Raw genomic sequence first — 15,297 nt, 5'->3', positions numbered from 1 at the left:
TTGCATTAGCCACACATGTACAACCTATACTGAACTGCTTATCTTCCCAGTAAGGGTGGGTGATAAGGGAGGAAGGGAATGAATCTGGAATTCAAAGTTTTAAAATCAAATGTTTAAATATATATATATATATATATATATATATATATATATATATATATATACTATTATCAATATTGTTTTACATGTAATTGGGAAATATAGAGATCCACCATGCCCTACTGGAAAAGTTGAAACGGGTATGGGAGAAAATATGGGAGAGAGCAGATCAGAGGTGGGGATATCCTGTGGGACTGCTGTTTTGGGGGGATGGGTGGGGGAAAAACGGGGAGAAAATTTGTAACTCAAAATCTGGCGGAAACGAACGATGTAAATCAGAAGTTAATAAAGCATTTAAAAAAATTTAAAAAAAGAAAAAAAAAGCAAGCATTATACATAAGTTGACTAGATTTCCTTCCAGGGCAAAGCCAGCTTTTGAACAATCCAACTCCTCCCCCTCCAGCAATGTTTATAAGTACAAAATAATGTTATGCCTCAGTACTCTTTGTGCTGATTTTAAATTCCATAAGCCAAAATGCTATCTTTCAAAGGCACCTGAAGGCTCACTACAGCTGGGCTGCCATCTTTCTCCTGCTTCATTCCATGATTTTGGACTGTAATCTGTTTCTTCATACCTCAAAACGATCTTTGGTGAATTGACATTTTTGAGGATTTTGTATCAAATCCCAAGACAAAGAGTTTAGCTAACTTCAAGGAAGTGTATGATATTTGAACAATAATGCAATTCCCTATAACAAACAGATATTAAGAAAATGGAAGAGCAACATGTCGTAGTGGAGAGGGTACTGGATTTGGAGTCAGGAAAACCTGGGTTCAAATACCACCCCAGATAGTTATATACCACTGAACAAGTCATGTACCTCTATGAACCTCAATTTCCATAGCTGTAAAATTGGGATAATAACAGCAACTACTTCACCATAGCCACTCAGAAGCAATAGCAGTTTCTAATGTGTCTTCTTTTTGTCTTATCTACCTTCTGGTGGATGTACTAAGGTCCACTGACAGGCCTCCAAAGTCAACTAAAGGGATGTTGAGAGAGAAGGGAGGGACTTGGATAGTCTATAAATGTGATCTCATTCCCCAAACTCAGGCTAAAAAGATTCTTAAATCTACTCAATGGAATGGGAAGAGAAAATAGATACATACTATTTCATTTCTAGATTCTTCCTCAGGCTGTATGAATTTTAACCTAGTTTCTACTCAAGGTACCCTACAAGGGGTCAAGCTATGGTTTCCTCTCTTCCTTCTGTGTGGGGCTCAAGATGGCAGTTTCCTGAAAGGATAATAAAGGTTACTTCCTTACAGATTAGTTGTGGTCAGGGAAGACCAAGGGGCAGAGTTCCCCAAAAAGCATAGTTTCTCCCTACAAAGTGTATTAATTGACTTAAGCACCTATCGACATTGATAGGCAAGAGTCTTGGGAGTTGCAGTGTTCTCCCACCAAAACCACAAGGCCTGCTTCCTGCCCAGCCCTGCCAAGTCATCATCCAAGAGAGCAACCTTTATGGAGATGTGGCCTGGCAGCTGCCTCTCCAAGTGCTTCCTCCTCAATAGCCACAGTTACTGAAGACCCAGAAAAGGCAGTTCTCAAAACCAAAGTCCTTGGTACCATCAAATGGCTCAGCATAAGAAACGGACATGGCTTTAGAGATGGAAATGATGCTAAAGAAGACACAGTGGCATCTGCTTTGTCACTGCACCATGGGCCTTTCCCCCCTCCTGTGTGTGCATTGTTTCACCCAATGGAATATGAGCTTCTCGAAAACTGAGTGCTTTAGGGGTGGCTAGGTGGCACAGTGAATAGAGCACCAGCCCTGGAGTCAGGAGGACCTGAGTTCAAATCTGGCCTCAGACACCTAACACAAAAACTAGCTGTGACCTTGGGCAAGTAACTTAACCCCAATTGCCCTCCAAAAAGCAAAAAAAAAAAAGAAGAAGAAAAGAAAACCGAGTGCTTTAGACATAGCAGGTGCTTAATAAATATTTTCCCATTCATTCATTCATAACTGTTCAAGAGCACTGGGAATGGCTTGAAGAAGATAGTAAGTTTAGGTATGATCTAGTCCATGCCTGAATGCAGTTTACAGTGGGGAGATAAGACTGGTAGTCAAGGATGAGAAATTCACAGTGGGTTCATGGATATAAAGATGAAAAGGACTCTGGGCCACAACCCTCATTTAGGAGCTGCAAGGAACCTCAAAAGCCATCTAATCTAACTCTCTCTTTACAGATTAGAACGTTGAGGTTAAACGACCTGCCCAAGGTCTCCCTGGTAATAAATGTCAGAAGTAGGATTTGAACCAACATCCTCCAACTCCAGAGACAGAACACTTTCCAGTGTATAATGTTCATTTTACAAATGAGGTAACTGAGGCCCACCGGTGGATGTGAAGGTAGCATCCTCTCCAGCACACTCAAACAATGCATGTGTGTATGTACAAGAGGAAGGTGGAGAGCAAAGTGCCACTTTAGGCCTAAGGAAGGAAGTTGTTACTGACCCAGGTGATCCAGAAAGACTCCCTGGAGAAGCAGCAACTGTTAGACGCTAACAAATGGGAAAGAATTCACTAGGGAGGACACCTGGACTGATGGGGGGGAAAGGGAAAGAGAAGGCAGGAATAAAGAAGGCGAGGCGGGAATGAACGGCTCTGCAGATCGAGCGGGCGGGACAAGGAAAAAGACGGGGAGGCGGGAGGAGGTGCGCACCTGGGCACTGCTGCGCGGGGCGGGGCCGGGCGAGCCAAGTGAGGTTGGGCGGAGCGCAGCGCAGTCGCCCAGTGGAGGCGCCACCGCCAGCCTTGGGCTCCGGGGGCAGCGGTTGGGGACCGCGGGAACAGTGGGCAGAGCCCCTGCCCCGCGGATGAGGAGGAGGGCTAGCAAGAGCCATGGGCGGCTGTAGCCGCAGCGGGGAGGTGGTGGCGCTGCTGCTGGTGGGGCTGCTGCAACTGAGCGCGGTGGCGCAGGTTGCGCGCTGGACAGGTAAGTGCGCTTCGGGGCTGCTCTGGTGCCGGAGTTGGAGGAACCTCGGGCTGGGGGAGATTGGAGGTGGGGGGACCGGGGGCTGCGCCGTGAAGAGCCCGGGTAAGGCTGGAAAGAGGTGGCGCCCAGGGCTCCGTGCACACCTGGAGGTTAGAGTTCCTGGTGGAGACTATCCACGCTGGTTTCTCTGTTGGAGGTGGCCGGTTCCTGTACCTTCCCTTCTCTCCCTCACCAAGGCTAAGGGATTGCCAACTCCTGCCCAACTAGGGCAAGTGTTGAACCCGCCCCGTCCCACTATGGGAGCGGCTGGAAGTAAGTTTCTCTCGTAACACAGGAAGAAGGAAAAAGAATGTGTCAGCTGTGGACGCTGTTGGTAGGGGAGGAGAGGCCGGTATGGCAGAAGAGCATTAACTACATGTCTGAGGTCAGATTTGAACAAGATGAGTTTTCCTGACTTTAGGACCCGCAGCTGCCTAGGGCATTAACTAGTGAGTGAGGGAAAGGGTGGTGGGAGGTTGGGTCCTCTAATTCCTAATTTGTCCTAGAGTTCTTTTTATCGAATGTTGTAGGGAAAACAATATAAAAGGAGGATACATTTAGAGCTGGAAGACACAACTCACTAGTCTAATCTCCTTTCCAGAAGAGGAAATTGTGTTCCAGAAAAGGTAGATGACTTAGCCAAAGTCACACAAGTCAACGACAAAGCAGGGCCTGAGCCCAGTTTCCCTGAATCCAAATCCGGACCAACCCCCACTTAAATCTTGACAGTTTTAGGGTTTGCCACCCGTTCCACCCCAACTTCTTACTCTTGTCTCACCCCACCCTCTGCCTCCTTACTTTCAGGTCTCTGGAAATATGCCTTTGGCAAATGGAATTAGAAAATGAAAGCAACTTCCCCTACTGGAAGGTTGTAATTTCACAGTCTTTACTGGTAATTGCTCTTAGAATCTGCCAGCTTAGGCTGGACTTTCCACCTATTGCTTTTTGTGTCGATTTCATTTTACTCTTCAAAAGAGACTGGGAGGTGGGGCACTACAATTAGGACTTAAAAATAAATTCAGGAGAATACTCCATGAACATGCCCTCACCCTAGGAGCTTCAGGAACCACTACAATCAGTTAGTAATCAGGGGAAATGATTTCTGAAGGGCCACGATTTCTAGGAGAGACAGAGACAGACGGAGAGAATGAGATTTTTTTGTTTTTAAGTATATTTATATAAGCAAAAGTAGTCTTGCTTTTGATCCTACTTTTATGAAGTGAGCAACTTTAGATGGTGACTACTGTTTCCTGCCCTATTAGGTTGCTATGATTTCATCCGTTATCATGGAGGATTTGTAATCTTTCAGTAAACTGAAGAGAAACTAGGCCAGGTGTGCTCAATTAGGGTAAACACTTCCAGTCAAATGGAGCCTCATTGAGATCATTAAACTGGTGATTAAACATAACCGATTAATTATATACCTTTTCTCATTGTTTTCTACTGTACAGTAATATACAGTAGAATGTTCTATCAGTATAGAACATTAAGAACATGACAGCCTTGTAGTGGAGAGAGCAGACTTGGCATCAGCAGATCTGGGCTTGAGATTGGCTCCCCCATTTATTAATGATGTGGCCTGACAAGTCACAACATCTGTGAGCTTTGGTTTCTCCATCCTAAAAATGGGGTTGGTGATACCTTTACAAGCTACCCCACAGGATTGTTGTGAGAATTTAATTAAATGATGGGTGTAAAGCACTTGGTAATTTCCAAAGGCTATATAATCCAATCCAATGCCATTTACAAAGGGCCCACTATTGGCAAGGCTTCATATGCCTTATCAACAATATCAAAATTCAAATAGCCATACTAAGCCATACATGAAGATCCCTGCTAGTACATATTTGACTTAGAAAACCACATATTAACATTATCTATGTTTTACTCTATTTTAATTTTGTTAGATATTTCCCAATTACATTTTAATCTGGTTCCCATTGCACTAAGGAATGCCATGTGTTTGACACATTTGCTTTAAATCACTATATTAAACAGGAATTACTATCATTCATACTGCTTTGCACATCACAATTACTGATAATAAATAGATAAAATCTCATTAGTTTGAATACCTAATCTTGGTACCTCAGTAGGAAGAAACCAAAATTATTATAAAAAAGCTAAAGGGATGGGGGGGGTGTTACATTTCTTAGTTATTTCCTGGGATTTTCCCCATTTTCCCCAAGGTCCCAATCAGGATTTTTTAGAGTATTGGTATCCATTCTAAACCAAGAAGAATTTATTAAGGGCCTGTTACATGGAGTGGAGAGTTGTTAGGTCCTAGTGATAGAGAAAGTTGGCTCCAGAGTCAGGAAGACATGAATTCAAGTCCCATCTCTAAGTATGTGATCCTGGGCAACCCATTTATAACCTCTCAGTGAGAAGTAGAGCATTGGTGAAGGAATTCCTCACTAGAAGCTTCCTATGCCAATGAAATAACAGTTCCTATGCTGTTGCTGCTACTACTAATAATAATAATAATGTGTGAGGCAATGGAGGCACAAATACAAAATGTGGGGGGAAATGGCTCTGGCCCTCAATAAGCTTCCATTCTATGGGGGTGGTAGAGATACATGTAAATAGATTGGAATGCATTGTTCATTCTTGGACAGTAATTTAGTTCAATAAATATTAAGCATGTACTGTGCTGAAGGCTCTGTGTTAGATACTGAATATAAAAAGATCAGAAAAAGAAGTTCTCAGCTATCAAGGAGCTTATATTCTTCTGAGGGCACAACATGTAAAAAGAGGAAGGACAAAGAAGTGAAAAGTAGGAACAGAGGGGAAAATTCCTTAGAGGAGGTAGCTTGACCTGAGGATGTGGGAAAGGAGTGTATTCTGGGAGCTGGCATTGGTCAGTTCGAATATAGAGAGAGGAAATGGAGATCATAGAGTTCAGTCTTTTGACAGTTGAGGAACAACCCTAGAGAACTGAAATGATTCGACCAAAGTCACACAGCTGACAAAGGAATGTAGCAGGATCCATGTTTATTCTAGGCAGGGTCATTATCTAACAAGCACTGTGGGGAAGGGTATACTCAGAACACTCCTTTAACCTTATTCTGCACTATTAACACTTTCTTAGGACTGGACAGTTAGCAAAACCATAACTCAAACCCTAATTTGTGGTGCTTGAGGATTTTGAAGCATAAATGCTCACACAGAAAATTTAACAGAAGGGTCTCCTGAGTGGTTAGAGCACATCCAGCACATCCTTGATCATGAGAAGCCAAGTGCATAAGGAAATGGCATCAACTGAGTGTTATGTTAGGTAGGTTTTCATTACCCTTTGATTCATCCTGATCAGTATAAACACCTTAGCTCAGATAATCAGTCCATCTCCAGTTTTAACAGGTCACTCTGATCTTTCTTCTGTAATCATTTCCCATCAGATTCCAGGTTGCATTTCTTAGGAAGGAAATGCTACATGTCTTTTTCTCTCTTGAGGTTCACAAGAAAAAGTGACTAATACTAAGACAGATTTTCAGGTCGCCTAGTGCCCAACCTGACTCAGTAGGGTGCATGGTTTAAAATTAAAGTAAAAAAGAAGAGAATTCCAGATATCCTGCAGGTGTCCTACCCTTGCTTAACACAAGCCCTGTCTTTGTTTTTACATGCCTGTACTCAAGTTGAATGGGATGGAACGTGGGGCTTGTGGGCAAGAGTTTGTATGGATTTATTACACATATCGCTTGGTACTAGCTGTGCCAGAAAGAATTAAGTACAGATAGATGCAGAAGAACAGAGAGGATCTGAGGATACCAGGTTGCTCAGAGTGGTGCTTGTGATTGAGGTCAGTGGTAATTATCAAGAAACCAAGGCATAGGAATAGATCAGAATAGCTGAGCACTCTGCTTTAATGATGAAGAGCTATCTCTACCCTTCAATTATAATTCTGGGTTATAAAAATTATACTTGCAATCAAATTATTTTAAATCATTTTGCACAGCTTTGTAATTAGCCCTTCACCCACTTTCCCAACATAGAAAACAGTTTATTTTAGTAAACAGGAGAAAGGTAGTCAATTCTATCTTGTTGCCTCCCCACCGGACCTGGTCTGCTACCTAACTATTGCTACGTTTGCCTGCTTCTTTGGATGATGGCTGAGAGCTGGGAGAGGTTTTAAAGGTCATCTGGCCCAACTTCTCCTTCCTACAGATGAGGAGCTGGGACTCAGAAAGGTAAAGCAAGGTTACAAAGTGAATGTCAGAGCTGAGATTTGAACCCAGATCATCTGACCCCAAATCCAGCCCTCTAACTGGCATTCTTCCTACATGAGGAAGAGTGGTCTGATTAATGATGAAAAAAATTTCAGGCTAGTAAAATATTTTGACTTTGCTTTCCAATAGAGATATTGGTTAAATGGCCAAAAGCATTGAGTGCTGTCCAAAATACAGAACTTGACAAGAGAATACTGTTTGTGGTTCACGATTCAACTCCCAGCAGTATGGCACACACAGAGCCTTCATTATAAGTAAATTCATTCCACAATGAAGAAGTTATGAAGGAGAGAACTAATTCTTTTGGATTATTGGAGAGACAGACTGGCATAGAAAAAAAGAGTCTGCCTGGGAGTCAGACCCAGGTTTGGGGGGTGGTTCTGCCACTTACTGGTTAGTTGTATACACATAATCAAATCATTTCTGTTCCCTGGCACTCAGTTTCTTTATTTGTAAAATGAAGGTATTGATCGGACTAGATTATTTCTTAGGTCCCTTCTATCCCTAATAGTCTGTAATTCTACTTTGTTGTGAGGTTCAATTTCTAGTTATTATCCATTAAGCACCTACTATGTGTGAGGCTGAACATGTCTCTCTCTTCCTCTCAGAATCCCTGATGTTCTTCAAAGCTCAGCTCACATATACCTCCTGCATGGGCCTTTTCCTCACTTCCACTCCCTACTGCTTCTCCCCAAATTATCCAGTATTTACCTTGTATAGATTTGCACACATATATGTACATATCGTCTCTCTGACAGAATGTAAGGTCCCCAAGGACAGGGATTTTTTCATGTTTGTCGTCTCCCTAATGCCTACCAAACTGCCTGACAGGCTGTGGGTGTTTAATAAATGCTTGTTGAATAATTGATGAAGGAAAGGTAAATCCCTAAATGTAGAAACTGAACCTCTCAACAAGTACATAGCTGCTGGTGTGACTGGAGATCTGTGGAGTATGACAACTAATAGCAAACTTTTTTTTCTTGGTTTTTTTTTTTGTCTATGTTTTCTGTTACAACATGACTAATATGAAAATATGTTTTGCATGACTATGCAGGTATAACCTATATCAGATTACTTTCTCAAGACAGGGGTGAGGAGGAAGGTAGGGAGAGAATTTGTTACTCAAAATTTTAAAAAGGAATGTTAAAAATTGGCTTCTTGACATGAAATTGGAGAAAAACAAAATACTAAATAAAAGATTAAAAAAACAAAGCCAAAAAATAAAAGCTAGTATATATGTTGAAGCTTAAGGTTTGCAAAGCACTTTACATGTTATCTCACTTGATCCCCATAATAACCCTTGAGAAGTAGGAACTATTATTATTTCCATTTTGCAGATTGCAAAACTTGAGGCAGACAGTGGTTAAGTGACTTGCCCAGGATCCTACAGCTAATAAGTATCTGAGACAGGCTTCTAACTTGTCTTTCACTGTGCCACCTAGCTGCCTCTGTACATTCCTCAAGGGCTACGTTTTGTCCATATTTTTGCCTGTAGCTTCAGCACCTTGCACATAGTAGGTGCTTAATAAGGCGATGCTTAGTTGACCTATTAGCTTAGTTGATTACTTCAGAGAATGAACAAGGACCAGAGACAGGTTGACTTGGTCATCATCAATGCCAGCTGACTTGGCCATGCCTGTTCAGTGGCCATGGAGGTTACCCTCACTGTAGCCTGCTTCCTTAAAGACATGTGCCAGCTGTCAGAAGGGGCCAAGGGAGAGAGTGTTGATGGAGGAGCACAAATCCATCAGCCACGCTGGGACAATCCAATCAGCTGCATCCTCTTCGCTCATGAAGGACATTGAATTGTTACTAGCAATGACAGCCATGACTGCCAGGCCCTGCATGGACCAACATGGTTTATTAGATAATCATCCTTCGGGTGAGGAGACTGAGGCCCAGAGAGGTTGTTACCTGCCCAAGGTCACACAGGAACTGAACCCTGGTTCTCTGACTTAAAATCCAGAGCTTATTCTACTGACCCATGACCATCCTCCAGATGCCAAGGAGCTGGGTCCTGGCTTCATCCCTTCCTCTCCAAATATTTTCAACTCAGACCCCGATCGATTGTTTTCTCTAGAAAATGTGACTGATTTTATAATGGAAATCAATGGCAAAACAGAGTTGGCATTTCAGAAATTCATGTGCTGACTAGACTTTTCAGGACAATGATTACGTATTCATCTTTAGTACTGTATATATATATATTTTTAAATTGTACTCTTTTTTTCTAAAGGAGAGCCCATTCCAAGTAAAATGCAAAAAAAAAATCATGCTTGTATTGCATGTGTAGGACATTGTTGAAATGAACTGTATTGTTGGAAACTGCCATGCTTTCTCTTGGGGCAGCTAAGGGGCACCCTAGTGAACAGAGTGTTGGACCTGGAGTCAGAAAGACTCGTCTTCGTGAGTTCAAATCTGGCCTCAGACACTTATTAGCTGTATGACCCTGGGCAAGTCACTTTACCCTGTTTGCCTCAGTTTCCTCATCTGTAAAGTGAGCTGGAGAAGGAAATGGCAAAGCACTTCAGTGTCTTTACTGGGAAAACCCTAAATGGGGTCACAAAGAGTCAGGCATGACTAAAAACAACAACAGCAGCTGTGCTTTCTGCTCAGTAAAAATCCAGCTGAGGAGCTCAATTGTGAAGGCTCTCACTTTAGAGGGTTCAACCCCTCAAACATTCAACTGAAACAAAATTAGACATCTCTTGGACACGTTATACAGCTGAATAGTCAGCACAGGTGCTGTGGCTTTTAAATTTGAAATGAAATTCAAAGCCAGGAGATACTGATATTCTCCTTTGTACCCTGACTGAAGCGCTAATAAGAGACCCCTTTAAGGATGTTGGATTTCGTAAGTCACCCTACAAGGGAAAATTGCGTTGCGGTGCGGCTTAGCAGCCCTTCCTGTATCTCTCTGGGTTGTCACATAGCCTTTGGAGCAATGAGGAAGTTTGCACAATAGACACCACATTTCTGCTCCCTCCAAACTAAGCACAGATGGTGAACATCCATGCCTGAGGGACACGGGATCTTCTTAACCTCATGTTGTCATTCTGGAGATGGAACACCAGGCTATAGTCTCAGCAAAACCTCTTTTTAACAAGATGCTTAACAAAAAGCAGTGGATTTGTGGAAGGAGTCTAAGTCCTTTGGAAAATTTTTAATACCTTCCTGGTCTAGCTATGACAATGATAATACCTACACTACCGAGAACACACAATGGGAAATGGTATCCTATCTTAGGAAAATAGGCTGGGAGAGATGTTGCTGTGATATTCTCCTGATCATCTCACTGAAAAGTCTTAATGGAGTTTGGTTTCTTGGCCTTTCTGGCTTATAGTCTTGTATAGCTCTTTGGGCAATTATTTATCTTTATGTGTTGCTAACTTTCCTGTTCTTTTATGTCCTCTCAGATCTTTCAGACTTGGATGTCCTCCAAAGCTCTATCCTATGTTCTTTTCTTCTCTATAAACTTTCTCTTGGTGACCTCCTGACCTTCCATGTTTTTATTTGCATCTTGGTGTAGATGACTACAAGACTCATATTTCCAACCCTGGTTGATCTTCTGAGCTATAGCTCCAAATCACCAACTGTCTGTTGGACATCTCTATCTGGATGTCCTGTAGGTATCTCCAACATGTCCATACTGGAACTCATCAGGGCTTACCAGAACTCAATTCATTAATCAATGCTATCTCAGATTGAACATAAATGCTTGGATAAGACAGTTTTGAAAGTAACATGTTGGCTTTATTATACATATATTTAAAGCAAACTGTACATAATTGAAACCCATGTGATTATCTTTTTCTTGTCTGCTTTGTTTATGAAAATGTTTTCCTTTGGGGGGTATTTATTACATTTAAAAATTTTTAAATGTTTGTTGGGTTGGATGGGATCATATCTCAATGCCCTCAGAAATTTGATTGAAGCTTGGAGAGAATGGCGAAATAACTAAGAAGCGGACTCCAGGTTTTTGCTCTAGCTTTTCTATACCCACGGTGAACTTTTCCGCCTAAGTTGCCAAAGTCTTTCATTCATTTACCTCATATTTTCCAAGTAATTCTTATGGTCAGGGAATTGAGTAATTCCCATTTTTGTAATGGTTTCTCATATACAAAAGCACTTTCTTCATTGACACCCAGTGAGCTAGATCATTCATATATTAGTAACACCATTTTACAAATGGGTAACCTGAGTCTCAGAGAAGCTGTGTGGCTTGCCCATTTTGACACAGCTCATGAATGTCAGGGCCAAGGTCTTTTGACTCCAAGTCCAGTGTACTTTTTTTTTTAAGTTGGCAAAACATTTATTAAAGATGGAATAGAATTACTTTCTATAAGAGAGACAAAAGCTATAATGATACCTTTTATTTAAAAAAAAAACTATGAAAATTACTTATAAAACTGGTCTGTTAGGAGCTGAAAATTGTTTACAGAAGCCACATTTTGGAAAAAGAACCTGACTTGGCTAGCTGCAAGCCAATACCAAGTCCAGTGGTGGATGTGGGCACAGAGAGACCATGGAAATAGTCACTTTGTAAAACAACTTTGCTCTGCCAAATAATACCTGAAGAATCAAATCTTCTAGGCTGAATAGTTATGTGGAGATGGTATGGGAGACAGGGTTACTTTCATTCTTCACTTTTTGGGGGTGGGGTGGGGTTTTATTTCACTTCTGGAAATTAAAATTTCTTTTACCCTTTCAACCCAGAAATCTTTTCCTTTCACTCAACTCAAACAAGATTTCTCCTGTCTCCCATGGCTCTCTACACTCAGGCTATCATCAGGATCTGATGGATCCTCAGACCTTTGCCTTTGCCTGGGTGGTAATGATGGAAGGAAGTATTGCTTCTTGAAAGCTGGATAAAGATAGATGGCTTGAGAGAGTGACCTGAATCCAGGAGCTCATGGAGCTGGTGTGCTCACGTGGTTTCCTTTCACTGATCTCATTACCTAGTCAGTCTGGAGATTTTCACCTTCTTGGGAGGCAGCAGAAACTGGAAGGCTTGATCTCTGGGTATCAGGAACTCTGTGATCAGCTGTGCTGGGCTATAAGAGCTCTTTCCAAGGTGGAGTGGACTTTGAGGACATTCTGCCTTTCCCAGACAGGGGACTCTTCCTGGTGAGCTGCCTGGCTGGCAGGTTAAGGGATGGAATTAGGTATGGGCATCCTGCTGGACTTGTGTCTAGGTCAGGCACTGAAAGGTATTTGGGAGAGGTAATAAGGCAAGGGATGGCCCCTTGTTACAGTCCCTAACTGGTGGGAGATTATAGTGCAGTAGAAAGCTATGAATACCAATAACTAGGTATAGCAAGGGGGTTGAATCTGTTAAGAGCTCTAGTCCATTTCATGAAATTAGATTTTGAGTGGCCCATTTGCAGCTTGTGAGGGGTATCATCAGACTTTGAGGGGCAGTTTGCACATCAAAACACCAGGAAACTTGGCTGTGGACTGTTGGAAACAATGAGCTTGCTTTGAGCATGGGGTGCTTTTGTGCTTTTTCTCCAACTATTCTTTGAGGTATGCCAAGGTGAGAGACTTGAAAGTTTAAAAAACAGGATTATTGATTCTGGTCAAGTCAATCCAGACATCACTAAGCTTGAGGAGTAAGCTCAAGAATCCACTCTGGAGGAAGACATCTGTTCTTGAGAACTAGCTTGCAGAGTTCAATGAGGTGGGGAGGGAATTCCTCTCTCCCTCTCCATCAGTAATGGTGTCCTATGACAGAGGCCTAAAAGATGTGTGTTTATAAAGAGAATGAGAGGGGAAGTCAAGGATGTTGCTTCCTGAACACTAAACCTTCTATGTGGAGAATGCTGAGAATAGAGAAAGCTTTGTGCCTAGAACTGGGATCCCACTGCTCAGGAGACAGTAGGCCTCAGAGCTCAGACTCTGAGGGAACAAACCTAGGGAGGCTTTCCCCTGGTCCTAGGGTAAGGGTTCCTGTATACCAGTGACAGGTCTAGGCAAGGACTTCAGTTGAACCTGAATCTAGAGGTGGTGGAGATGGCAGACAACTACAGAGCATCATGCCCACTGAGCTCAGCCAAACAGTGAACTCAGCATAGTGTAGGCCCATGGGCCCATCAGAGCAACAGACCTACCTCACACATTATAACAAAACATGAGGGGCTCTACAGTGTTAGAGGTATAAGTCGCCCCTTACAAATGCTACCCTCATGGGCCCCTTCATCTTTGTACCCGACCACTTTTCCCATTGTATGTTTACAAGAGTGCACTCCCTGAGTGTATGGGAGAATGTTCTATTGTGGATTGTCTTACTATGCTATTCCAGTAAATAAACTCATTTGTTTGAGGGTAATTGTGTTCTATTACCTGACCATTAAAAAATAAAAGCATTGGTAGGGGCTCACAAGCTATGGTTTTAGAAGTAGAGTTCCACAGACTGCCTTGATCTGGTAGTAGCCGTCCTCCAGGGGACCAGACCTGCATGTGAGAACTGAGGGGAGGTGCCCCAAGGGTCCTACATATGATACTAGGGAAAATGTACATATCAGATAAGTAGTGCCAATAAATATTGCAGAAATAAAGAGGGAAACGAGATCACATTCATGATTGAACGTGGTGATTGGGCCAGGTCTTGAAGGATGACTAGATTTTCAATTATATGAAGAAAGGGATTTCAAGAAAGAGATAATAGACTCTGAAGTCTGACAAAGGATTCCAGCAAGGTCAGATAAAAACTGACCTATTAGAGCTAAGGGACTAAGGAGTAAAGACCAGATTATGGGTGGTGACAAGGTAGAGGTGATGGTCCAAGTAGGGGCAGCATGAAGTGGTCTGTGAAGTCAGGGATATTTCTGTTGTTGTGCAGTTGTTTTCAACTCTTTGTGATCCTGTTTGGGGTTTTCTTGGCAGCACTACTGGAGTGGTTTGCCATTTCCTTCTCCAAGCTAACTTTGCAGACTAAGAAGCTTAGGCAAACAGGATTAAGTGACTTGCCCAGGATCACACAGCTAGTAAGTATCTGAGGCTGGATTTGAACTCAGGAAGATGAAACTTCCTGACTCCAGGCCCAGTGCTGTATGCACTATGATGCCACCTAGCTGCTCTGCTAGGGATATTAGAAATCATTTAATGCCAGAAGAAGGTGTCTACCTAAGATCACACCAGTAATTGGTACTACCTCCAAATCCAAGTCTCTTTCTACTATGGCAGTCTTTTTTTTTTTTTAAGCAATTGGGGTTAAGTAACTTGCTCAAGGTAACACAACCAGTTATTTCTGGGTGTGGTGCTAAGTATCTGAGCCCAGATTCGATCCCCAGGTCATCCCAACACTGGGGCTGGTGCTCTTACTTGCTGTCCTACCTGGCTGCCCCAACTATGCCAGTCTTGACAAGACACAGTATGCCACTGGAGATAAAGGACAATCCTTGGAGCTAGGAGGATTTGCTTTCAGGTCCTTCCTCTGACACATCTGAGCCTCTAAATGCCAGACAAACAGTTTTAACTTCTCAGGGCCCACAAACGTCTCTGTCAAAGTATAAATTAACAGTAAGTTCTGATCTGCAGTGCCAGAAGTTTCTACACCAGAGAATTTCCAGCATGGATGCAATCACAGGTCAACCCCTTTGCCACAGAATAAAGAGAAAGAGTTTCTTTAAGAAATTAGCAGAGTGTAGAGATACACACCTCAGATTTCTGATTTCCTAGTTGAAACCCAGGCTGTATTTCCCCTTAGAAATAATGGGAATGCTATGATAGAAGACCAAGTTTGGGCCCAAAGAAGAGATATGAGAAGCTCTCTGTTCTTCCTTATTTTCACTGTATAATATCAGGCTTTTTCCATATCAGTTTTGCTGAATTGTTTTTCCCTCTCTTTATACATACATACACATATATATATATATATATATATATATATATATATATATATATATATATATATATATATATATATATATATATATATATAGAGAGAGAGAGAGAGAGAGAGAGAGAGAGAGAGAGAGAGAGAGAGAGAGAG

General features: G+C 42.2%; 1 protein-coding gene across 2 annotated transcripts in view; it reads left to right on the top strand.

The window, feature by feature from the left end:
* Positions 1 to 15,297, top strand: part of CDCP1 (CUB domain containing protein 1) — a 562,995-nt gene that overhangs the window by 473,271 nt on the left and 74,427 nt on the right. Inside the window, exon 2 of one of the 2 annotated variants that reach the window (XM_069088343.1) lies at positions 2,833 to 3,042. In XM_069088343.1, the coding sequence (XP_068944444.1) occupies positions 2,949 to 3,042 (94 nt within the window). In that variant the 5' untranslated portion in view covers positions 2,833 to 2,948. Of the gene's footprint in view, positions 1 to 2,785; positions 3,043 to 15,297 lie in introns of those variants that run through there. The other variant, XM_069088342.1, reaches the window with a different exon arrangement.

The sequence above is a fragment of the Petaurus breviceps genome, unplaced genomic scaffold (genome assembly GCF_028583685.1).
Source record: "Petaurus breviceps papuanus isolate PSGF00001 unplaced genomic scaffold, PetGlider_PUasm1.0 185, whole genome shotgun sequence".
In the NCBI taxonomy this organism is placed as follows: domain Eukaryota; kingdom Metazoa; phylum Chordata; class Mammalia; order Diprotodontia; family Petauridae; genus Petaurus; species Petaurus breviceps.
The sequence above is the reverse complement of the archived record's forward strand: the minus strand, read 5'-3'. Positions and strand labels throughout refer to the sequence as shown.